Below are 24,871 nucleotides of genomic sequence, written 5' to 3'. Positions count from 1 at the left end.
TAGATAACATTGCTTATTTAAAGATGTTTATATGAAATATGCTTTTAAACAGGCTAGCAGACCGTATCAAACTTTCAGAAGGTTAGACTCAGACCTAAAAAGTAAGTTTATGACAGACCGCAGACCAGACTTAGTCCTTCATAAAATTTGACAGATCAGGCTCAGGCCTTGCAAAGCCTAACTCGGCCTAACCTATTCCCACCCCTGATGGTCAGGAAGTAAAGAAAGTCTAACTAAAAATTATGCAGCTATAATTGAAATTTTGATGTTTTCCAAATGATCCACCGTTAATAAATGTAAGAGATCATAAAAATATTTACAACACCTCAATTTTAATAAAATTATGCAAAAAAGAAAAAAATATCTCAAAATAAATTTATGATAAAACAATGGTACTAATTATAGGCTTTACCAAACAACTCTACTTTTTATCATACAATCTGGAACTTACTTTCAATTTTCACGTTACATATGTTTTTCTTTTCTTTCTTTTTCTGTCTTGCAGTTCTAGCAAACATTTGAAGTTAAGTTTACAGTTTAGATCATTTGAGTCGACCATAGAACTAATTACTAATAATGGAGCCAGCAACAATGTTACCGCCGTTAATCCATGGACGAGTAGATCGTTAATCATGATATTTTTCACAAATTGCAATGTTATTTGGCGATATTTTTGCTTAACATTAAATGCTCATACCCGCAAATTTGTATCTATAGGAAAAAACAAAGAAACATTAAATATTTAAATGCATAAATTTTGTTAGAATTGAAGGAAAAGGAAAACTCGAATAAGTGGGTGAGTCTCGTTATCGTTTGTTGCTGGCAATTTAATTCAACATAGTACTTCAGTTGAACAGTAAGGGAGGGGAAGGCGTGGGTCGTGGTCGTTAGCGAATGTTGATTCAGTTGTTAATGAGTTGATTGACATCATCGTAAGTTCAATCTCCGTTGTTAATATAAAGATCTTTTAGTTATGTGTGCTTTGTAACTATATTTTTAATGCTTGGAGTCCAACTCACCTAAGTTTTCCTTTGTAAAAAAAGTTACTTATTTAATAAAAACTAAAATATTATTGTCATAACAAAATGTTTGGTGTTTAGAAAAATCATTACCATATTTCGTTAAACGATGAGTGACATATATGTAAATAGTTATCGTAAAATAATTGTCACATTAAATTTTCAGTATGATATATATTTTTTCAATTGTGTCCTCTAATAGTATCACTTTCGGAGTGACACTCCCAAGTCCCAAATAAGAATCTTAGCTAAGGGTGGATGTAAGAATCAATTAGGAAGGTTTTAGAACCACAACCGGTATGAAAGAAACAAAAATCACGTGAAAATAAGACTTGGTTTTTGTTCATGCATGTAGTTCAGTCAATTGTGTTTACCTCTGTAACGATAGGTTATTTATAGTTCTATTTCATTATTGTGATGAATCGGAGTATAGGGACCCAAATTCCATGCTGGAAAAACAACACGCAGTTTTACGATGTAGTGAATCTTGACCATTGATTTGTGATTCAATTATTCAAATTATAAAATTAATTTTACACGGAAAAATAATCTCAGCCGTCGATCCAAGATCGTACATCCGGATTATATTCAACTAATAACCAAATTGCAAAGTTTATGTTTCGATATCATTGCTCTTTGAATTAAGAAAGCATTTATTCATATTTTATATTTCGATATTTTAGTTCTAACAACTCGTTTTCTTAATATAGTTGAGAAACATAGATTCTTTCTTAATTTGTGTAATCGTTTGAAGCAAATAAAATTATACGACGGTAAAAGCTAGTTGAGAAACTCTAACTTGATCACAAGACCAACATCTCACATTTAGGCACACACCTATGAAATAAAACATTAAAAAGAAAATAATTAAAGTGATATTGATTGATGTAACTATTTTATTTATCTTTTAATTTTATTTATTTATGTGTATGTGCCTAAACTTTGTGTCTAAATGATTATGCCTACACACGACTTTCTCAAACAAGTATTCAACATCACTGTTCTTTAAAAAGTTTAGAGTCTACCTCTGTAATACTCTTTTGCTAATTTTGTTTAGTTATAGAAAACATATTATGAATGTGTCTGGATAAGTTTGAATGTATGTATCTCCATGGGATGAGATAGCTAGTATGAACCAATAGCATGCTTTCAAAATGTCACTTTCAGCCAATAGCAAGTAGACATAACTCATCTCCATTTTCATAGCCTTCAATCTTTACAACTACTCTATTCTAAAACAAGTGACTAAATGCATTATTTACCTAACATACTTTAATCATCTTTTTTTTACTATCGTATATTATATAGGCAAATGATAATATATAAGATATTTTTGTATTTGTCGAATATTTTTAAAATATCAAAATTTTATATTTTTTGTTAATACATAAATAAGATATGAAATACTATTCCCTCCGTTTCTTTTTAAGTGTCTTTTTTGGATGAATTTTTCGTTACTATTTAACTGTCTTTTTGGTATTTTAAGCGTACGATTTTTCAATTATATCCTTTATCAATTACTCTTATCTTTTTCAATAAAACTAAATTAATGCTATCTCTTTGGAACAAAGTTTTTTATTAAACAAAGTTTGTTTCTCATTATCTTCAAATTTAAACAAAATTTTGTTATAGACAATGGTTCTAAGAAGAGTTAAAATTCTATAAATAAGATGAGTAGCAATTGTTAAAAATCTCAAGTGAAAAGTAAAAGAATATATTTGAGAGAAGAAAAATAAAAAGACTTCATGAATTTTCAAAAGGAAGAAAAAGTGGAAGGCTCGTTGGAATTGCTGATGAGAGGTGAAGATGAAGCAATAGTTGAAGACTCATTCGACAAGAACAAGAACAAGAAGAAGTTTCATCAATATAATTGCTGATGAAATGTATCTGATCTATAATATGACTAGATACATTATGAACCTACAAAGTAATGAATTAATACACAAGAGCTACCTTCTCAACTGCCAAGTGAAGGTCCCTACATCTCCCTCCTTCCCTCCATTATATATAGAGTACACTTCTTACTAGTTTTTCTCATCGTTCACTACTAAATATCACATTTGAACAATGGATTCGAAAAAGGCAATCCTCATGCTAGGCCTATTGGCTATGGCTCTTATTTCCTCAGTGATGTCCGCTAGGGACTTAACTGAAACTTCCACTGATACTAAAAAGGGTGAGCTATATATTATATTATGTTTCTTTATATATGTTTTCATGAGCGTTTTAGATATATGTTTTAATTCTTTTCTACTTTTTTGAAGGATAATTCTTTTATACTTAATTATATAATTTTATACGTTATAATTAATTCTTTTCTATGTAAACGTTAATCTTCATGCACTCAATTTTATATAAAATGATTTCAAATTTGCTTCATAACTTACAAAGATGATCAATATGATATAATTATATTATATATTCAATTGTGAGTCTTTTTAAATTTGGTATAATTCTATATTCAATAAGTTTGTGAGAAATGTAAAATTATTCAAACATTACGCCGGTGTGAATACATAATCATATATATATATATATATATATTAAGTTTAATGGTGGTTGGTTGATGGTTCAAAAAATTTTTGCACACAAAACCATTGAAAATATTTAGAATCACCACATCAATTAATATTTTTTAATTTGCAGGGAAACTTGAAATATTTTGATTAGTCTTGTATACAAAGTTATTTTATATCGTCAACCCACTACCATTAAATTCATATATATTTGAAGTAATGATTTAACAATTCATATATATCGTGTTTCAGAAGTTGTTGAAAAGACTAATGAAGTAAACGATGCCAAATATGGAGGCTATGGTGGAGGTTACAACCACGGTGGTGGTGGTTATAATGGTGGAGGTTATAACCACGGCGGTGGTGGTTACAACAACGGTGGAGGTGGTTACAACCATGGTGGTGGTGGTTACAACAACGGTGGAGGTGGCTACAACCATGGTGGAGGAGGTTACAATGGTGGTGGTTACAACCACGGCGGAGGTGGTTACAACCACGGTGGAGGTGGTTACAACCATGGCGGAGGTGGTTACAATGGTGGTGGAGGCCACGGAGGTCACGGTGGAGGTGGTTACAATGGTGGAGGAGGTCACGGTGGTCATGGTGCTGCTGAATCTGTTGCCGTGCAAACTGAGGAAAAGACTAATGAAGTAAATGATGCCAAATATGGTGGTGGTTACAACCATGGTGGAGGTAGTTACAACCATGGAGGAGGTAGTTACCACCACGGTGGAGGTGGTTACAACCACGGTGGAGGTGGACACGGGGGACATGGTGGAGGTGGTCACGGTGGTCACGGTGCCGAGCAAACTGAGGACAAAACTCAAAACTGATCATAATGATATCTATCTTCATGCACCATGTACTCTTTCTCAGTAATATATTTCATGAATAAAAATAATGTTGTGTGTTGATATAATGGTGTATTTATCTATCTTGCCACTATATAGTATAGATAGATATTTCTTCGGGAGAAATCATGTATAAATTTGCATCAGACTATGTATTTGTAACGATGATTATTAAGCTTTTCCAAAAAAATGATGAATGCGTTATAATGTGTATTCCGTTCTTACCTCTCCTTTTAAATTTACGGATGATATTTCTATAAAAATTCATCGATAAAGTACATTAAACTGACGAACGAAGAAGTACAACTCTTACAAACAACATCAAAGAAAGACTTATACCCTAATAAATATGATTATTGAATCTATATGGTTTATGCACCCAATCATGTGAACACTAATTACTAATTACGGGTTAGTGATTTGAGACATCACGTGCAACCCCCATGAGGATACCACACCCCAATCATCCAACCACCCCTTTGAATTTATTTTATTTTATTTATATTTAACCCTAACCTAATTGTTAGAACTTAGAAGTTAGAAGACAATCACTCCTCCCCACTATCAAACAATAACACCAATCATACTCAGAATGTCCCATAAATGGGAACACATATTTTCTCTCTCAACAAACAAAGTTTTGAACCTTTTTACGTCCTACAAGAACATAGAAAATACAGGACTCACGTGGCACTAAACATATTACTGTGAAAGATTGTTATTGTTCATGGTACTTCTTCCGGTTTTATTTATAAGAAAAATTTAACTTTTTAGATTCATTAAGTAATTGATGTATCTTGTCTAAAATATAAACCAAATATATCATTTATGTAATGAATAAAAAAAATCAAATCTTACTTACTAAAGTTTGTCTGGTCAAGCTAACCCTAACCCTAAATCTAACCTAGCAATTTCCCTCCCACGCAGTTAATTCACAGGTTTGACCTTCTCACCCTTTTAACACGCAATAAATTCATTTTATTTCAAATTGTTTTTCATACATTAAATAATTTAAAGCACTTCATTTCAAATTTGAGAGCATTTCCTAATCAATCGATCAGAATTTATTCTATCGCATTTAATTCACACATTTGACTCCTGCGCATGATTAAAGCTCCCTACGCAACTTAAAGCTTTAGCGCCTCTTGATTCTAGTGATACCGTAATTTTTTATCACAACTATACGCCTTAAAAAAATTCAATCTCGTCCATTTTTCTATCATTGCAATGGAATGTCGTGGTATTGAAACTCTGATGTCCTATCACTGCTTGATAGGTGATATGCTTATTTTTTTCTCACAATTACGACGTCTGTTTTCAATATCTTTTCCTATTTTTTAAAGCTTTATGTTGTTTCAGGTCCTTTGCTCAATTTTTCCTATTTTTTGAAGTTGCTCCTAACACTAATTTCTTGCTTATTTAATTCTCATTACAGCCGTGTCGCGCCATTTTTCGGACGTCAAGGCCATTTGATTGACTTTTGACTCACTTTTTATCTCACGACTGAACAAATTTTTTTTTAAGGGGAAAAAGTTCCAAACCATCCATTTTGAAAAGATTTAGGGTTCGGGGGTTGGTTATATTTAGGGAAGGTATTAGCACCCTAAATATTCATAGTACTCTACGAGAACCTCTTGATTTTATTTAACTTTTGGTGCTACAACTTGCTTGCTTTTAAAGAGATGGAAAATGGAATTGAATGATGAGTTGAAAAAGAAAAGAAAATTGATTTTAATTGAAGAGAAAAAAAGAAAAATATTTTTTAGTTGAAAGTTGAAAAGAAAAAAAAAGAAAATTGTTTTTTAATTCATTTGGAAGGACAAGGTCCCCTGCCTACGTACCTGTGAGGGATCAAAACCTCGTAGTTCGGGGTAGAAATTGACGTTTGATTGGTTTTGTGTTTTTTATATGTTTTGAAAAAGGTTTTGAAATAAAAAGCCAAGTGACGAATGAGAATTGGTTTGTGTTTTTTAGATTGAAAGAAATTGACTTGAAGTTGAATTAGACTTGATTTGAAATTTGATTAAGAAGAATAAAAAGAACGATCACTTGATTTGAGAATCAAGGTTTGTAATGAAAAAATATTTTTGTGATTTGTTATTTGAATATTTTTGTTGTTTTGGAATAAAGATATGAAAATTATATAAGCAGAATGAGAAAAATGAAGTTAAGCTGAATTGTGAAGTTATTTTAACATGGACCAGAATATTCTGGAGAATAATTAAATTAAACAAAAATAAATAAATATTAACATTTTAAGTTTGGACCAGAGCACTCTGGATTAACAAAAATATAATATTAACAGTTAATTTAGGACCAGAGCACTCTGGATTAATTTAATTAACAAGGACCAGATTGTTCTGGATTAATTTAGTTAACAAGGACCAGATTGTTCTGGAGAATAATTAAATTAAACAAAAATATAATATTAACAGTTAATTAGGACCAGAGCACTCTGGATTAATTTAATTAACAAGGACCAGATTGTTCTGGAGAATAATTAAATTAAACAAAAATATAATATTAACAGTTAATATAGGACCAGAGCACTCTGGATAGAGAGAGAATTAAAATGCATGAAAAAGAAATTAAAAAAAAAAATGAGATGCTGGGGGTGTGTGAGTAGTAAAGGGGGGTGCAGAAAATAAAATGAAGAGGATTTGGGCCTTGGGTGAGGCCAGACGCGTGTGAGCTTGGATTAGACTGGTTCAGACCGGTTTAAAGGTTGAACCGGTTCAATCCCTTTATAAATAGCCAGCTTCGGTTTTTTATGTTCATTTTTATTTCTTCTTCTCTCTCTTCTCTCTTTTTTATGTTCATTTTAACAAGGACCAGATTGTTCTAGAGAATAATTAAATTAAACAAAAATATAATATTAACAGTTAATATAGGACCAGAGCAATCTGGATAGAGAGAGAATTAAAATGCATGAAAAAGAAATTAAAAAAAAAAAAAGAGATGCTGAGGGTGTGTGAGCAGTAAAGGGGGGTGCAGAAAATAAAATGAAGAGGATTTGGGCCTTGGGTGAGGCCAGACGCGTGTGGGCTTGGATTAGACTGGTTCAGACCGGTTTAAAGGTTGAACCGGTTCAATCCCTTTATAAATAGCCAGCTCCGGTTTTTTATGTTCATTTTTATTTCTTTTTCTCTCTCTTCTCTCATTTCTAGAGAGAGAAGCTCTGCCTTCTCTCTAGAATTTCTTCATCTTCTTCGACGAGGAGAGGCTACCGGAGATAGTTCCGGCGCGGTGGTCGGCGAGTTTTCGCGGCGGCGCCACCGCGCCGGAGTTAAAAACTCCTCCTTTTTTTGATTTTTTTTACCAAAAGATTACCCTTTCCCTTCTCCTCTCTTTTTTGAAAACGGTTTTTTGAAATGAGGTTTAACGGACCCTAGATCTACAAAAAGGGTTACTACCTTTTTATTGTTTTTTTTTCTTGATCTGGATCTGTGTAGGTTTGTTGATGAGGTTCGGTTTTGTACGGATTTGATTTGGTTGCGATATGGGTTGCTTGTATTTATAGAGCAAAATTTTGTTGCTTGGAGAGGAGACATTACAGGCTGGGATTAGCTGTTTGTGAGCTGTGTTTGGGACTTTTCTTTTGGACTTATCACTTAAAAAATAATAAAAAGGAATGAACATGTATATTTTTGGATTTTTATGGGAAAATAAAAAGATAAATAAGACCAAGGGACTAAAATTCAATTTAGAATTAAAAAGAAAATTAATAAAAGATGGAAGTTTAAAAAATAGAAGTAGTAAATAGAATAATTGAGAGAAGAGAGCCCGACTCGGAATCAAATATGAGGTATGACAAGCCGCAAATCATATTTCTCATTTTGTAGTTATTAACTATTTTTTGTAAGTTACAATGTAATGAAAAGGAAAAACTGAAGTTTCCCCTAACACTAATTTCTTGGTTATTTAATTCCCATTATAGCCGCAATTCATATTTCCCACTAAGTGTTTTTCTTAATCAGCATTGCACTATGAAATTGAAGTTTCCCACCCTCAACCCTTCAGTTCAGCCGAGCCATGTAAATTCCATTGCATTTAAGACATTCAATTCAATTCAATCATCTGTTACATTTTCCAAACATAACAGTTCGGCTTCTCTATGCAGATTTAAACCCCTCCCTCTTTCGCATGTCCATGCTTGCACTATATAAGCCATGTTGCGTGAGCAGCTTGATTTGCCATTGTTCCAAGCAAATTCGTAACATACCTGTTTCAAGCATGGGAGATCGTCCACTCCTAGCATTGCTCTCCTACCAATTCCTCACTGGTATAGCCATTACTCCCATAATAATCTTGCTTCAGTTGAAAAGGATGGTAGATGCATGAAGAATTCAGCAGGGTGAAACGATAAAGATCGGTGCTCCAGCTCCCGGCTTCAACAAGACTCTCTATGTTAGTCGTATGCGTGTTTGAAAAAGATGAATGGAATTTACGAAATCTGTCAGCTTCGTATCAATTTGCGTTTTAAATTCTGAAAGGATCTATTATGTGGTGCTTTTAGTTTTTTTTCTTTTCAGTATTGAACTATGTATTCAATCAATATGTACGAGTCTTCATGCTTAATATAATTATAAAGTTTTTGTTACTTTTACCATATGTTATAATTGCTTATAATTTTTAAAGAGATTTGTTCTTGCATCTTAAACTTTTGTTTTACAAAATATAAAAGGGCAATAAGATTCAGATAAATTAGATAATATGATGAGTTCTAAGTTTTGGTAATGTAATATTGGTCGACGTTCCTTATTATATGATTATTTTTTCTGCTATTAAAAGCAAATGCTTTGCAACCATGCTTAACTATGAAATAACTGTTTTATCTATGTATAACAAAACCAAAGAAATGTTCGTTTATATAACAGTTATATTTTGGCGTGTCAATGGTAAATGTTGGAACATTGATGTGATGTTGGATGAAAAATTGGAAGATTAAATATCGTAATTATATTTTAATCTAATGTTGTGTGAATTGAAAAAATAGAGTGTGGGGGTCCCACATAAAATAGAACACACACATTAGTAGTGTTTAAATTATGGTATTTAATTTTAAATATTTGGTAATGATAAAAATAATAGTAATTATTAATTTATTCGAGAATATCACTTTTCATAAATTTAGTTTATGTTGGTTGTGATAAGAATAATAATATAATTATTATTATATTTCATTCATTCAAATCCAATAGTTTGTTTCCTCCACTTTTGTGGATTTGTTTCTTTACATCCTACCCACAAGTGTTGTTGAACTGATTAATGGATAAACTTCATTTTAACACCGAAATTCATAGTTGATGCTTCCTGTGTTTTTCCTCTCTTTTCCCTCCTTCGACTTGTGTTGACAAGTCCTTCTCCTTTTTCTACTCTTTTCTGTCGAGTAAATAGGCAAAAACCCCCTTGAAATTGTAGCTTTCGTCAAAAACCCCCCTGAAATTGCCAAACGTTAGTCAATTACCCCCATCCGTTTGTTTTGGCTGTTAAATGACTATTTTTTATTTTTTTGCTTTCTTCATCTTCTTCCTTCCACTTTTTTCATCATCTTCATGAATATTTATAAAAAATCCAGAAAAAAATTAAGAAACAGCAACCATTAACAACATCATCATCATCTCATTACTAGCTTCTCTTGTTTGTTGCTCATTGTTATCCAAAAGGGTCGTAGCAGAAAGATCAAGAGACAATTGATGATGATGATCATTGTTGTTGGTAATCTCATCGCTGCTCCAAAAAAGAAATCCATTTGAATGAGGGTTAAAAAGTGATTGATTCTGAAGAGGAGACATGAGTGATGATGGAACAGTAACATCATGAGAATGAGAAGAACCGTTGCTGTTGATGTTGTTGTCCATGCTATTCATCATAAACCTTGTTCTTTTTCAAACAAGTTCATGATCTTTTCTATTATTCATTTTGTTGTTGATGAATTCCAAAAGGTTGTTGTTGATTAATTCAAGAAGGTAACAAACAAGAGAGAGAGAATCATTATAAAGTGTGTGATGTTAATGATGATGTTGTTAATGGTTGTTGTTTCTTAAAATTTTTCTGGATTTTTTTATGAATATTGATGAAGATGATGAAAAAAGTGGAAGGAAGAAGATGAAGAAAGCAAAAAGAAATTAAAAAATAGTCATTTAACAGCCAAAACAAACGGAGGGGGGTAATTGACTGACGTTTGATAATTTCAGGGGCGTTTTTGAAGTTTCTTAAAAATCAGGGGGATTTTTGACGAAAGTTACAATTTCAGGGGGTTTTTGGCCTATTCACTCCTTTTCTGTCCCTTCGGAATTAAGAGTGTTCTTAAGACCATAGTCCCTTTTCGTTTTAATGTCCCTTCGGAATTAAGAATGGTCTTAAAACATAGTCTCGTCGATAATATATGTCCCTTCAGAATAAAGAGTATTTTTAAGATCATAGTACCTATTTGGAATAACAATGTCCCGTCGGAATTAAGAATGATCTTAACGGTATATATAAAAAGTATTTTAATATTTTTCTATTTGAGGAGAAATGGTGGTATCACCATATTTGAGTTGTCGTATTACCATATTGATAGTTTGGAGAACTTAAAGTTAGAATGGTGTTAACATCATATTTGAGTGGTCTCAACACTATAACAGAGTGGTAACAATACCATATTAAAGTGGTTTCAGTATTAAAGAGTGGTCTTAGAACCATATTTGGAGGTGTAATTCTCGAGCGATTTTCTACAGTGCAGTAGTTAATCGAACAGTTGTAGCTGGGCTTGTTTTATCCTGGAGGCGGCGTGGTTGATAGTCTGCCTTGCACAATTTTGGGCAGTTCCGCAAAACGTCTTAAAGAGAGCGACCTGGTCGTGACTCAACCTAGTAACAACTTCGTTAGATAATAGAATTTGGAAATCCAAATACAACAGTTTGGAAATCCAAAAATAATGTGTCAAACTATATAAATACATCTTTTGACTGAAAAAGTGATTGTAGTTATAAACAATAACACTAAGAAATTCACTAATGTGACTCTGAATTTGATTGAAATTTGTTTTCAAAAATCAAAATCATACCGTGAATAAAATAAAAAATCGAACAATATTTGATTAAGACTATAATTTGTTACAAAACAAATTATTCGTTATAGAACCAAACAAGTTTAGTTTGTCACTAAAACAGTAACCAGAATTGAAAAATCTATGTCAGTTTTTTCAAACAGTAAGAAGAATGGCCATAACTTATTACTTATGCAACGAATTATACAAAAGCGAAATTCTATGGTACATCCAATATATTTGAGTGTACCGGTACATCCACTCTTTAAACTAATAGTTAAATGAGTTGTTTTTTGATAAAAAAAAATTATTTTTTTATCATTTATAATTATAATAACTAAATCTTATTCATCAAAAGTGTCAACGAATTAAAATTAATATTTTTTGAATTTTTATCACCCATAATCGAGAACATTGATTATTTTTTTACGATAATATGTAAAAATATTACTAAAATTCTTATAAACAATGCAATGATGTTTTTTCTTATGAAATAATGTTCTATAAAATATAAATGTTGATAAATAGTTATTTATTTCACAAAAAATGATCGTTAATTTATAAAATTATTGAGCAAGAGTACCGGTACACCTCACTTTGTGAGTGTACCGTAGAAGTTCCCTTATATAAATGCTATAGGTACTTTTATGGCATATTGTTGGGTATACAGAGTCGCAAGTTAGCATATTAAAATGCAAGAATTTAGAATACCCATTTTCCCTTGATGCTAATGTTAAGGTTTGGAACTTGTTGCATGCTTTTAAAATAAGAAAGAATCTGAATTTCAGATTTCTATTGAATAAGACTGAGTTAGCTCAAACTTAAAGAAAGATTTGTGCATCATGCATTATTGTGGGAAAAGATGTGTCCTTGATGGTATGTTCAAAATAAATTTTCCTTCTATTTTATTAGTTGTGTGATTTTAATATTTGACATATCAAAATTTGTCATGTGAACAAACGTTTAATTTTAAACTTGAGTAACTTGGATTTAATTCCAAAGTTATATGATTAGACAATTTTATTTATTGCAGTCAAGATATATGAACCAAAAGTTCATATAAATCAGAATTTAGAGATATAAATCTCTAAACATAATAAATTATGATATGTGTGAATTTGATGGCACATAAAGTAGAAATGATGAAAGGATATTTTTATCATATTTATTGATGACTGTGAATTTTGAAAAATAAAATTGATATGCTTGATATGTTCAATTTTTATAACGAAAATTGAAATTTATAGAGTACCCAAGTCTAAGAACAAAAATTCTAATTAAGAAATTTTTGAAGAAAAGACAATCCAACTTGTCTTATTTTTTAACTTGGGATTGTCTGGACTATATTTTGACTATGAATCCCAAGAGAGTTGAACTCACTAGTAGAGCCTATGAATGTGTATTCATTAGGTATGCTATAAACAGCGAAGCATATAAGTTTATGACTTAAATGCTAAAGTGATCATAGAATTAAAAGATGTCGATTTCTATGGAAATATATTTACCCCTTTAACTAAAGAATAGTGGGGGCACTAGTGGGAGCACAACATTATTGGGGGCAAAATAAATTCCCTTCTAAAAATTAAGAACTAGTGGGGGCACTATATTTGATCACATTCATGTAATCATAAATAGTTATGAAAACATCGTACCAGATGTTATAGAACCTCGAGGAGGTAGGAAAGCTAGAATAGCTAAAGAGTATGAACTCGGTTTATACATTGGAAGAATATCCATTAAGCCTTAAAGAAGCTATATCCTTATTGGATGCTGAATTATGGCAAGAAGCAATAAATGATGAAATGGATTTTCTAGAGTCTAACAAAACAAGACACTTGGTTGACTTGTCTCATAGTTGCAAACTAACCGGTTGTATTTGGATTTTAGGAAAAAGAACTAAAACCTGATGATACGGTTCAATGAATACAAGGCTCTCCTTGTAGTCAAATGTTTTAGACAGAAAAATATAGTATTCTTCGACACTTATTCACCAGTCACTAGTATCATATCCATAAGAGTACTAGTCCCTTTTGCCGCCGTTCATAACTCGATAGTATTCCAAATAGATGTGAAAGTTGCCTTCTTTATGGTGAACTAGAAGAAGAAGTCTATATTAAACAACCTGAAGGTTTTGTGATTCATGGACTAGAAAACAAGTTTTGTAAGTTAGATAATTCTTTGTGAGGTAAAAAATAAACTCTTAAAGAATGACATGAAAAATTTGACATTCTAATGCTATCGAATGAGTATAAAGTGAATGAAAGTGACAAATAATATTTGCACGATCATATGTCTCTATGAAGACGACTTGCTCATATTTGGTTTAAAGATTCATGTTATGAATTATGTGAAATCATTGTTTATCAACAACATTGATAAGAAAGACCTAGACAAAGGTGAAGTAATTCTTGGTTTCAAGATTACTAGATCAAAAAAGAAAACTTTTCTGATGAATCTCACAAAGTTGAGAATATCTTAAGGAAATGTAATTCTTTGACTATAAACTTGCAAGTGTAAAGCTTTTCAAGAACACTTGAGGGTAAGCATCATTGGCAGTCTTTATATATGCCATTGAATGTATTAGACTCGACATTGGCCACGTCGTAAGACTTTTGTTCAAGTTTACTAGTAGACAGATGAGAAGCATTGTCATGCTATTGAAAGAGTCATGAGGTGCCTTAAGAAGATTATGACTCTAGGATTACATTATGAGAAGTATCCTATTGTACTTGAATGTTACAAGATACAAATGAGAAGTATCATATTGTACATGAGTAGTACAAGATAAAAAAAAAAATTGAACATCCTTCAGATGAGTCTCAAAGCGACCAGTGACTGCCAATTGAGCATCACTGGAGGAGTTATTTGTTGAAACAAATGATATTATGGAATGATTCTGAGATGAGAACACTAGAGAAAACTAGTGAAGAAGCAAGTTGATAAGATGCTTGCTAGCTAAGAACCCTCAGTGGGTGAAACCGTTGTCCGAAGTGTTAATTTATTGTGATAGTTTGCATCTATTACAAAATTGAGAATCATTACCACAATGGTGAGAAACGATAATTAAGGCACGAACACAGAATAATTAGAGAGCTCTAAAAGGAACGGTTAAAGTATATCGTGCACGTACAAATAAAGAATTAGTCAATCCTTTGACGAAAGGAATTACTAGAAAAAAAGTCCTAAACACATCCAATAGGAATATGGGACTAATGCCCAAAGGTCACTAGTAATGGTAACCCGACCTACATGATTGGAGATCCCAAGAAATAGGTTCAATGGGTAATGACAAGTCATGAGTGAAAGAACATGCATGAGAAAAGTAAGAAAGCATGATTCCTGCAGTGACATAAGGATGAGATAATAGAAACTCTTAATGAGATCTATACTCTATGTGGAGTGGAGTACCTAGCTACAGGAGTACTCTTGATAGACTCACCTATACGAATGTGGAACTTAGGCCGATTCCTATGGTATTCGGGGCAGAATACCTAGAACGTTCGTTAAAACCGGGATAGACGTGCAAGGCCATAAAACGCACGAGCTTTTAGAATACACCTTAGGAAAAGGTTTGTGTGTGGGTTCTATGTCTGAGATAGAGTTCAATGCTGTAAGCAACTCTTGTTAAATCAGAATATTATCCGCTATGCAAAGGTTCAAGTTGTAGGCGACACCTTTGTTTATTAGCAACCTTATAGAAACGTTTTGACGTTATTATTGAAACCATTTTTAAAATTCAAGTGGGGAATTGTTGGAACATTGATGTGATGTTGGATAAAAAATTGGAAGATTAAACACCAAGTAATTATACTATGATCTAATGTTGTGTGAATTGAAAAAATAGAGTGTGGGGGTCTCACATAAAATAGAACACACACATTAGTAGTGCTTAAATTGTGGTATTTAATTTTAAATACTTGGTAATGATAAAAATAATATTAATTATTAATTTATTCGAGAATATCACTTTACATAAATTTAGCTTATGGTGGTTGTGATAAGAATAATAATTTAATTATTATTATATTTCCTTCATTCAAATCCAATAGTTTGTTTCCTCCACTTTTGTGGATTTGTTTCTTTTCATCCTATTCACAAGTGTTGTTGAACTGATTAATGGATAAACTTCATTTTAATCTTATCCATTAGAGTAACTGTTGTCGCAATTTTTGCTAAAACAGTTACAGAATCTCTATATAAATAGAGGACTCCACTTAGTTCAAAAACACACCGAAATTCACAGTTGATGTTTTCTGTGTTTTTCCTCTCTTCTCCCTCATTCGACTTGTGTTGACAAGTCATTCTCCTTTTTCTACTCCTTTCTGTCCCTTCGGAATTAAGACTGTTCTTAAGACCATAGTCCCTTTTCGGTTTAATGTCCCTTCGGAATTAAGAATGGTCTTAAAACATAATCTCTTCGATAATATATGTCCCTTCAGAATAAAGAGTACTTTTAAGATCATAGTCCCTATTTGGAATAACAATGTTCCGTCGGAATTAATAATGATCTTAAGGGTATATATAAAAAGTATTTCAATATTTTTCTATTTGAGGAGAAATGGTGGTATCACCATATTTGAGTGGTCGTAGTACCATATTGATAGTTTGGAGAACTTAAAGTTAGAATGGTGTTAATACCATATTTGAGTGGTCTCAGCACCATAACAGAGTGGTAACAATACCATATTAAAGTGGTTTCAGTATTAAAGAGTGGTCTTAGCACCATATTTGGAGGTGTAATTCTCGAACGATTTTCTACAGTGCATTAGTTAATCAAACAGTAGTAGCTGGGCTTGTTTTATTCTGGAGGCGGCGTGGTTGATAGTCTGCCTTGCACAATTTTGGGCAGTGCCGCGAAACGTCTTAAAGAGAGCGACCTGGTCGCGACTCAACCTAGTAACAACTTCGGTAGATAATAGATTTTGGAAATCCAAATACAACAGTTTGAAAATCCAAAAACAAGAGTTCCGATTGAAATCAAAAATTTGAAATTCATTCGAAACAGGAATACACTTAATTGAAGTTGATTGAAAAACAAACAAAAACCTCAATTCACATCTCAAACACAAAAAATGTTGTTTGGGTTGATGAAAGAGATGTTTCTATGGATTTGTTTGCAGAAAGAAATTACAATGAAGATTTGATAGATGAAAAAGTTGCAGAAAATGGAGATTTTGAAGAAGATGAAGCGATGAATGGGTAGCTGAATGAGTATTGTGGATACACTAAGTGTAAGTGAGGCACATGGGTTGTTTAAATAAGAATTTTTAATCGCAACCTTTTATTTTTAATCTGATGATTGATAATTATTCTCATCATTCTCATATAAAATACTCATTCTCATAGTATACATCCTCATATATATATATATATATATATCACACTCTGTTGCACTTACTATGATAAATCACCGTCAAAATATTAATAAAATAACACCACCATAAAAGGGCCGTCATTGTTAATTGCATATTCAAGTTTTAACAAAACACCATGAACCTCACTCTTATAAGGTTTGAGCTTGATTAGTTGAACACCTTACAAATTGGGAACAAAATAATAGTAAGATAAGAACCATCAATTTCTTTGCAACTTAGAAGCATTAGTTTCCAAAAAACAAACAAAATTGTGATGATCGTGAAGACACTAATGTAATGTCTAATGTTGTTTATCATGAAGTTTTTTGTAATGTATCCTAAATTGTGTACTTTGTATGATGGAACGAAATTAAAGTTCTTCTATTAATATGTATGACTTGGAATGTATCCTAAATCGTGTACTTTGTATGATTGAACGGAATTAAATTTCTTCTATTTGTATGATTTATGATTTATTGTTATATGACGTCAGCACGGGTCGGATTTCTAGTATTTCTTATAAGTATGTTCGGAGGGAGTATTTTTTTTTTTTGGTCAGGTAGCCTAGTGGCTGGAGCTCACACATATTTAATGTGAAGAAGTAGTGTATCTGAGGTTCGAACCTTGGCCCCTGCATATATTATGCATTTGTTCCTACCAACTGAGCTAAGCTCACGGGGACACCGAAGGAAGTATTTATTAACTGATAAATAATAATGAAATAAAAAATAAATAAATGTAGATAATAAAAAAAATTGTGTAGATTAAACACTCGACACAAATTGATTGTCGGGTGGAGCCAGAAATAAATGGTGGGAGGGGCCGGAAAAAACAAAATCAATAAAAGGTGGAGAATGAAATTATTGCGGTACACCTTTTTTTTAGTTTAATTTCACTATACGGTTGAACTATTATTTTTTTACTATTTTTAAATAATCACAAGCAATCATGTATATGAATTTAAAAATAATTTTAATCAAATTTTAATATTTTTACTTTATTAATTGACAATGTAAAAATATTTTTAAATTATTTTTTAACATAAAAGTATAATCTTTTTTTTCACCTAAAGTGTTAGCATATTAAGAATTTAGATGGAAGGAAGTCGGAGGTAAAAAATAAATTATCCATTTTAGATACAAAGGCAGAGTTGTCGGAACTTCAGGAAAATGAGGTGCTGGAATTACGTGATTTATCTGTGAATCTCCATTCTTTGGCTCGAACTCAGACTAGTGTACACTGGCAAAATTCTCGATTGCAGTGGTTGAAGGAAGGAGATGCAAATTCAAAAAAAATTCATGGAGTTATGTCTGCTAAACGGCGTCACAATGCTATTAGGTGTGTGTCTGTCGATGGGGTTAATTTGGAATGTGTTCAAGCTATTCGGAATGCGGTCTTTAATCATTTCTCTTCTCACTTTAAATCAAGTGCGGCTAATCGGTGGGGTGTGGAGAATCTTCTTTTTCGAAAATTAACTGGTGTTCAGGTTGGGAATTTGACAAAACCTTTTTCAGTTGAGGAGGTGAAACAGGCGGTGTGGGATTGTGATAGCTTCAAAAGCCCAGGGCCTGATGGCATCAATTTTGGTTTCATCAAACAATTTTGGGATTTGCTTCAAGATGACTTTATGAGGTTTTTGGTAGATTTCCATCGGAATGGGAAACTTACAAAAGGTATAAACTCAACTTTTATAGCTTTAATTCCAAAAGTTAATAGTCCGCAAAGACTCCATGATTTTCGGCCTATCTCTTTAGTGGGCTGTCTGTATAAGGTGCTAGCTAAAGTCCTCGCCAATCGTCTCCGTTTAGTAGTGGGTAATGTTGTGTCAGAGTCACAGTCGGCTTTTATTCAGGGGAAACAGATTCTTGACAGTATTTTGATAGCTAACGAAGCGGTGGATGAAGCTAAGAGGATGAATAAAGAACTGTTGTTGTTTAAAGTTGACTTCGAAAAGGCGTATGATTCAGTTGATCTGAGGTATCTGGACATGGTAATGGAGAATATGAATTTTCCGAGACTCTGGCGGAAGTGGATTCATGAATGTGTTGGGACAGCAACAACATCAGTTTTGGTTAATGGTAGCCCGGCGAATGAGTTTCCTATTGAGAGGGGCCTTCGACAAGGAGATCCTTTATCACCTTTTCTTTTTTTGTTGGTTACAGAAGGTTTCAATGTGTTGATGAAAGCGGTGGTTGATGCTAATATGTTTTCAGGGTACAAAGTTGGTCGATCAGGTGATGTTTATTTAACTCATTTGCAGTTTGCGGATGACACCCTTATTATTGGAGAGAAAAGTTGGTTGAACGTCAGAACCATGAGGTCCGTCTTGCTATTATTTGAAAAGATTTCGGGGTTGAAGGTAAATTTTCTTAAAAGCATGTTGACGGGTGTGAATGTTTCGGATTCGTGGTTGACTGAAGCGGCGTTGGTTATGAATTGTCGAAGGGGAACTATCCATTTTGTCTATTTAGGGTTGTCTATTGGTGGTGATCCAAGGAAACTTAGTTTTTGGAAACCTGTTGTCGATCGAATTGTTTCGCGCCTGTCCTTGTGGAGTAATAAATTCCTTTCTTTTGGCGGCCGCTTGGTTCTTCTGAAATCTGTTCTGTCTTCCATTCCTGTTTACTTTCTTTCCTTTTTCAAAGCCCCCGCAGGTATAATTTCCTCTATTGAATCTATTTTTAATTTTTTTTTTGGGGTGGGGGTGAGGACTCTAGGAAAATTGCTTGGATAAATTGGGAGTCGATTTGTACTCCAAAGGAGCACGGAGGGTTGGGGGTGAGGAGGATGGGAGCTTTTAATTTGGCGTTGGTGCGGAAGTGGTGTTGGAGGATGTTGAATGAAAAGGAGGGGATGTGGTATAAAGTACTTAAAGCCCGCTATGGTGAGATAGGGGGACGGTTGGAGGAGGGAGGACACCTCGATTCTCCGTGGTGGCGGTCAGTGTGTAGGATTAGGGAGGGGTTAGGTGAGGGTGTTGGGAGGTGGTTTGATGACAACATTCGTAGGAGGGTAGGAGATGGTAGGGATACTTTATTTTGGTATGATAATTGGTTGGGGGATACACCTTTATGTTGTAAATTCCCCCGTCTTTTTGATTTGTTTTTACGCAAAGAGTGTACGGTGGAGGACATGAGTAGGGACGGTTGGGAGGTTGGAGGTGGGGGTGGGAGTGGAGGCGGAGACTTTTGGCGTGGGAGGAGGAAAGTGTGAAGGAATGTTCTATGTTACTTTCTAATGTCGTTTTGCAGGTTAATGTTCATGACTCTTGGATTTGGTTGTTAGATCCTATCCGTGGTTATACGGTACGGGAAGCTTATCGTTTTCTCACTGATAATGGTAATGTGGTGGATAAGACTCTGGTTGAAGATGTTTGGCATAAGAGCATACCCTCTAAGGTGTCACTATTTGTGTGGCGCCTTTTTCGGAATAGACTTCCCACTAGAGACAACTTGGTTCATCGGCGTGTTCTTCTGTTAGCTAACTCGGTTTGTGTGTCAGGTTGTGGTGCCTATGAAACCGCAAATCACTTGTTTTGTGTCTGTAATATTTTTAGTACGCTTTGGGATCATATTTTGCATTGGTTAGGTTTATCTGTGGTGTTTCCAGGTGATATTCGGCGGCATTTTACACAATTTTCTAATTTGGCCGGCTTTCCTAGAGCCACTCATTATTATCTGAAAGTAATATGGTTCGCTTCTGCTTGGGTCATTTGGAAGGAAAGAAATAACCGTGTGTTCCAAGAAACGGTTTGTGATCCTTCTTCTTTAGCTGAAAAAGTGAAGCTGAACTCGTTTATGTGGCTGAAATCATCGCATATATCTTTTATTTATTCTTATTATGACTGGTGGAAACACCCACTTCCCTGCATGGGTGTTTTTGTGTAGTTTTTTTGTAACTTTTTTACGGTGTTACTCTAAATTAGCACCCTACTGTTGTATTTTGATTGGTCGGTTTACCTTTTGCATGTCTTGTGCACGGTAAATCGCCATTGTTTATAATATATGTCTCATTTTAGTTTGTTCAAAAAAAAGTAAATACTCCCTTCGGACCTATTTACAAGAGACAATTTACTTTTTAGATACATAAAATAATTTATGTATTTAGTTTAGGTTCTTGACTAGATACATACATTATTCAATGTATCAAAAAAATCAACTTTATCTTGTAAATAGGACCGGAGGGAGTATTTTAAAAAAATCTACGGTATAGAGGGTAAATTGGATGTTAGACAAAATTAAGAAATGCATGTAACTTTAGGAAGATAGGAGGATGCTCCCTTATCTCTCTCAAAAAGTACTCTCTCGCTTCTCTCTTGAACGACCACCTCTCCAACGCCTTCCCCTCATTCAAATTTGTTCCTTTTAGATGTAGCGGCTAGCGCGGTGGTGCGATGAGAGGCGCTGCCCCTACGCATTATCCTCATTCCAGAACACCTATGACCTTGTGCTGGTAGTTTTTGGAAGATAACCCCTTTTGGGGTTGGTTTCCATGCAGATATCGGCGTTTTTCTCCGTTGAGGCATGCTCTGATGGCTTGCTGAGTTGTGTATCACGTGGATTCATCAAGAAATAGGGTTCACAAAACATTTTGGGTTGTTCGATTCTCTCACGTGAACTTTTGTACTTTTTGTAGGCCAAATATGACGTTTGGTCTTTTTAGTTTGACATAATTCTCAAGTTAGTCCTTTACGTTTCAAAAGTTTCAATTAGGTCCTTTTAGTTTGACATAATTTTCAAGTTAGTCCTTTAAGTTTCAAAAGTTTCAAATAGGTCCTTTTAGTTGATAAACTATTTCACCGTTACCCCCCTCATGTCAGTTAATAATTAGCTGATGCTGATGTAGCCGTTAAGTTGTTGACTTGAATCAAAACGTTGTCTTTTAAAAGCTCCGGTGAGTCAAAACATTACGTTTAATCGTCACAAATGATCATTCTAGTATTATAAATGTCGTTTAATAGTGCTAGAAAGACATTTATTGTTGTAAATAGCTGTCTTATTAGCACTATAAATGATCATTTGTGACCATTAAACGTAGCGTTTAGACATGCACCCTCGAGCTATTAAAAGGCAGCATTTCGATTCAAGTCAACAACTTACAGCTACATTAACATTAGTTAAACAGAGACTGACAGCAGCGGTAACAGTGAAATAATTTATCAACTAAAAGGACCTATTTGAAACTTAAAGGACTAACTTGAGAATTATGTCAAACCAAAAGAACCTAATTGAAACTTTCGAAATTTAAAGGACTAACTTGAGAATTCTGTTAAACTAAAAGGATCAAAAGTGGCATTTGATCTTTTTTTCTATTAAGAATAAGTAAAAAAGCTCAAAACTATGTTGTTTCAACAATATGGTTTTCTAAAAAAAAAAAGTAGAGGAAATGACTTGTTTAAGGTTGAGCTTAAAAATAAAAGTTAATGTATGAATGTAATTTAGGAATTTGTTTATGAGTTTATAATTTAAGAGAGGTAATAATATAATTTTGATACGGGCGAGGCCACAACCGTCTTTTGAAATCGTAAAAAATACGAACCGAGTCAATACTTACTTGATAACAAAAATAAATATTTTGCATTTAGGCACACCACATTAACAATCACATCATCAACCACGATTCTAGGTAGAGTGGTATGGGGGAAACTGCCCCCACTACTCTTCTGGTTATATTTGTTAAATTTTTTATATTTTAATGGTTGCTCTCTCTTAAAATAATAGATTGCCTCAATTAAATTAAAATTTATACCATAAAAAAAAGTTTTGTTCATGAATTTCATAAAATCGAATGCGTAAATGCATTTGAGATGAAATTTAATTTCTACCATATTTTTTGAATATAAAGACACGTAAAAACAATTTTAATTTGTAGATGTTGACGAGTCTTTAATTTTTCTAAATATTGAGCATTTTTCTCAATGATAATGATGTTATTATTATATCACTTTTGCATTATTAAAAATTTTCTTTAAATATTTACTCCCTCTGGTCCTATTTATAAGAAACAATTTACTTTTTAGATACATTAAATAATTTATGTATTTGGATTAGGTTCTTGACTAGATACATACATTATTCAATGTATTTAAAAAGTCAAATTTCTCTTGTAAATAGGACCGGAGGGAGTATTATATAAAGTTTTGTTTCCACAAGTCAACATTTCTGAATCCGTCACGACACTTTATTCATTAATTTCAATAATAATAAAATTTATTTTTTCCTCCTTTACTTTTTGTTATTAATGAGTGTGTATCTAGATAAAAGATTTATGGTTATGTTTAACCAAGTCTAGCTCCAATTCAAGTTGTCCAAATCATATTCGAAACGGGGTTCGGATGGGTACGCATGAATACAAATTATATGGCCACGTCTAGCCACACATTTGTATGAAAAATTCAAAATAAGTGGGCGTCTTTCATTATCGTTCATCGCTGTCAATTTGAACTTAAGGAGTTCTGAAATTATCAAAATATAAAAAGAAAAATTAATTAATTGTGACAGGAACGGCAGCTCTGAAATTTTAATATAGAATATTTTCTTTTATTTTTTGGTTACACAATAATGACCTTTACTAAAAAAAAAAAAAAAACTAGTATAATGACTCATGCTATAATATTAATGAGATTGATGAATTGTATTTTAAGTTAAAATTTAAGATGAATTAATAAGTTATATGTTAGTTTAGAGATATTATATTATCTCTATAAATAAATAAAAATGTTATTATTGATTTCTCATCATCAAGAATAAATGAAATAAACTATAATATTTTGTTAATATATTGTTTTATCGAGAAATCATACATGTTAGGTAGTTGAATATTAATTTATATATATATTGGCAAAAGACTTTCATATTCAGTTGGCATGGATATTATATTATATATATAGGGGTTGAATTTCCTACCTTCTCCATTTTTTCATTTTAATAGGGTGGAATTTTATTCATTAGGCTAATTGGCCAAATAAAAGATATATATAAAAACTAATTTTTTTATTTTTTCTTAGAAATAACATGTAGTTTGATGAATAATAGTTAATGAGAAATGATATTTGTACAACCATTTTCTAACAATTTTTTGACAACTTTCTCTCACATACTCACATTATCTTCTTATTATCTCTCTTCCTTTTTCTCTCTCTAGTATTTTTGACCAATCAAAAGAGAGAAAACCAAAGTTGTCATGAAAGTTGTACCAAAGAGTTGTACATATATCACTACTCATAGTTAATATGAACGGTGGGTTGCGAGGATACTAGGACAATTTGGTGAGGGTGGTGGACAATGGAGCTAAGACACTATTTTGGTTGGGTGATTAGTTTGAGAGGGGTCCGTTGTGCGATAGGCTTAGACACCATTTTTATTTATACAAGAATCAATAGGTGTTGGTTGAGATGTATACTGAACACAAAGAAATACTTAATTATTTTAAAAGTATACGTTATTTAATTATTTTCTCTTTCTATCTTTTTATGAATATGTGTATTTCGAAATGGTGTGCCCGAATTGTTGTGACTTGAGACTTCCTTTCAAGAGTTAATAATTAAATAACGTATTCATAAACATTGGAATAATTAAATAACGTATTCATAAACTAATCTCCTCTTAGGGGATGTTTTTGGAAAACATTGGAAGCTAAATTTTTTGGTCACTTGGTAACTCTCTTGTTCAAGGGAAGAGTGTACGTAGAAAAATAGTAGAAATTAAGTTTGCTCTCGAAGATCTTGTTGAAGTTAATTTCATGTAACTCTCTGTATCTCTTTCCAATGAATCATTGATAGTGGATTGAAGATATTTTCTCTCCCCAAAATGTGGCTCATTCTTGGACCAATGCAAATTGGGTAAACAATAGTATTCCTATGTTGATTTCTCTTCTCTTTTATCTTTATTCCATGCTTTGATTGTGGCTTTACTTTACACATATTTAAATATGTTGTGTAACTTGAGAATGTTTGATTGTTGGTTGTCATTGATATATGCTCTTCACATCTATTTTTTTTTTTTTTTAAGATTTGAGTCCAAATTCACAATAACCTAGTAAATATGTGAGTTTGAACCCTTTAGTTGTGTATTTTTTACTCATGTCCGAGCTTAAAGTC

At 32.8% G+C, this 24,871-nt stretch overlaps 1 protein-coding gene and 1 long non-coding RNA gene across 3 annotated transcripts; both read left to right on the top strand.

Moving 5' to 3' along the window:
• Nucleotides 1-3,036: 3,036 nt before the first annotated feature.
• LOC11425016 (cold and drought-regulated protein CORA) lies at nt 3,037-4,591 on the top strand. 2 transcript variants are annotated; one of them, XM_039834390.1, is made up of 3 exons: nt 3,037-3,195; nt 3,788-4,210; nt 4,271-4,591. In XM_039834390.1, exons 1-3 carry the CDS (start codon nt 3,087-3,089, stop codon nt 4,366-4,368), a joined length of 630 nt encoding a protein of 209 aa, XP_039690324.1. In that variant the 5' UTR covers nt 3,037-3,086; the 3' UTR covers nt 4,369-4,591. The 2 variants fall into 2 exon arrangements, with proteins under 2 accessions (XP_039690324.1, XP_003616804.1); XM_003616756.4 differs by having other exon boundaries at nt 3,788-4,591.
• Nucleotides 4,592-7,528: 2,937 nt separating this feature from the next.
• Nucleotides 7,529-9,025, top strand: LOC25494905 (uncharacterized). Its single transcript, XR_003012305.2, has 2 exons — nt 7,529-8,420; nt 8,507-9,025. It is a non-coding gene; the product is annotated as an uncharacterized lncRNA (long non-coding RNA).
• Nucleotides 9,026-24,871: the final 15,846 nt, after the last annotated feature.

This window comes from Medicago truncatula, chromosome 5 (genome assembly GCF_003473485.1).
Source record: "Medicago truncatula cultivar Jemalong A17 chromosome 5, MtrunA17r5.0-ANR, whole genome shotgun sequence".
NCBI classification, from domain to species: domain Eukaryota; kingdom Viridiplantae; phylum Streptophyta; class Magnoliopsida; order Fabales; family Fabaceae; genus Medicago; species Medicago truncatula.
The sequence above is the reverse complement of the archived record's forward strand: the minus strand, read 5'-3'. Positions and strand labels throughout refer to the sequence as shown.

Coding starts and splice junctions, on each gene's coding strand:
- LOC11425016 (XM_003616756.4), top strand. CDS start 3,087: ATGGATTCGAAAAAGGCAATCCTCATGCTAGGCCTATTGGCTATGGCT. Junction 3,196..3,787: donor TTCCACTGATACTAAAAAGG/GTGAGCTATATA, acceptor ATCGTGTTTCAG/AAGTTGTTGAAAAGACTAAT.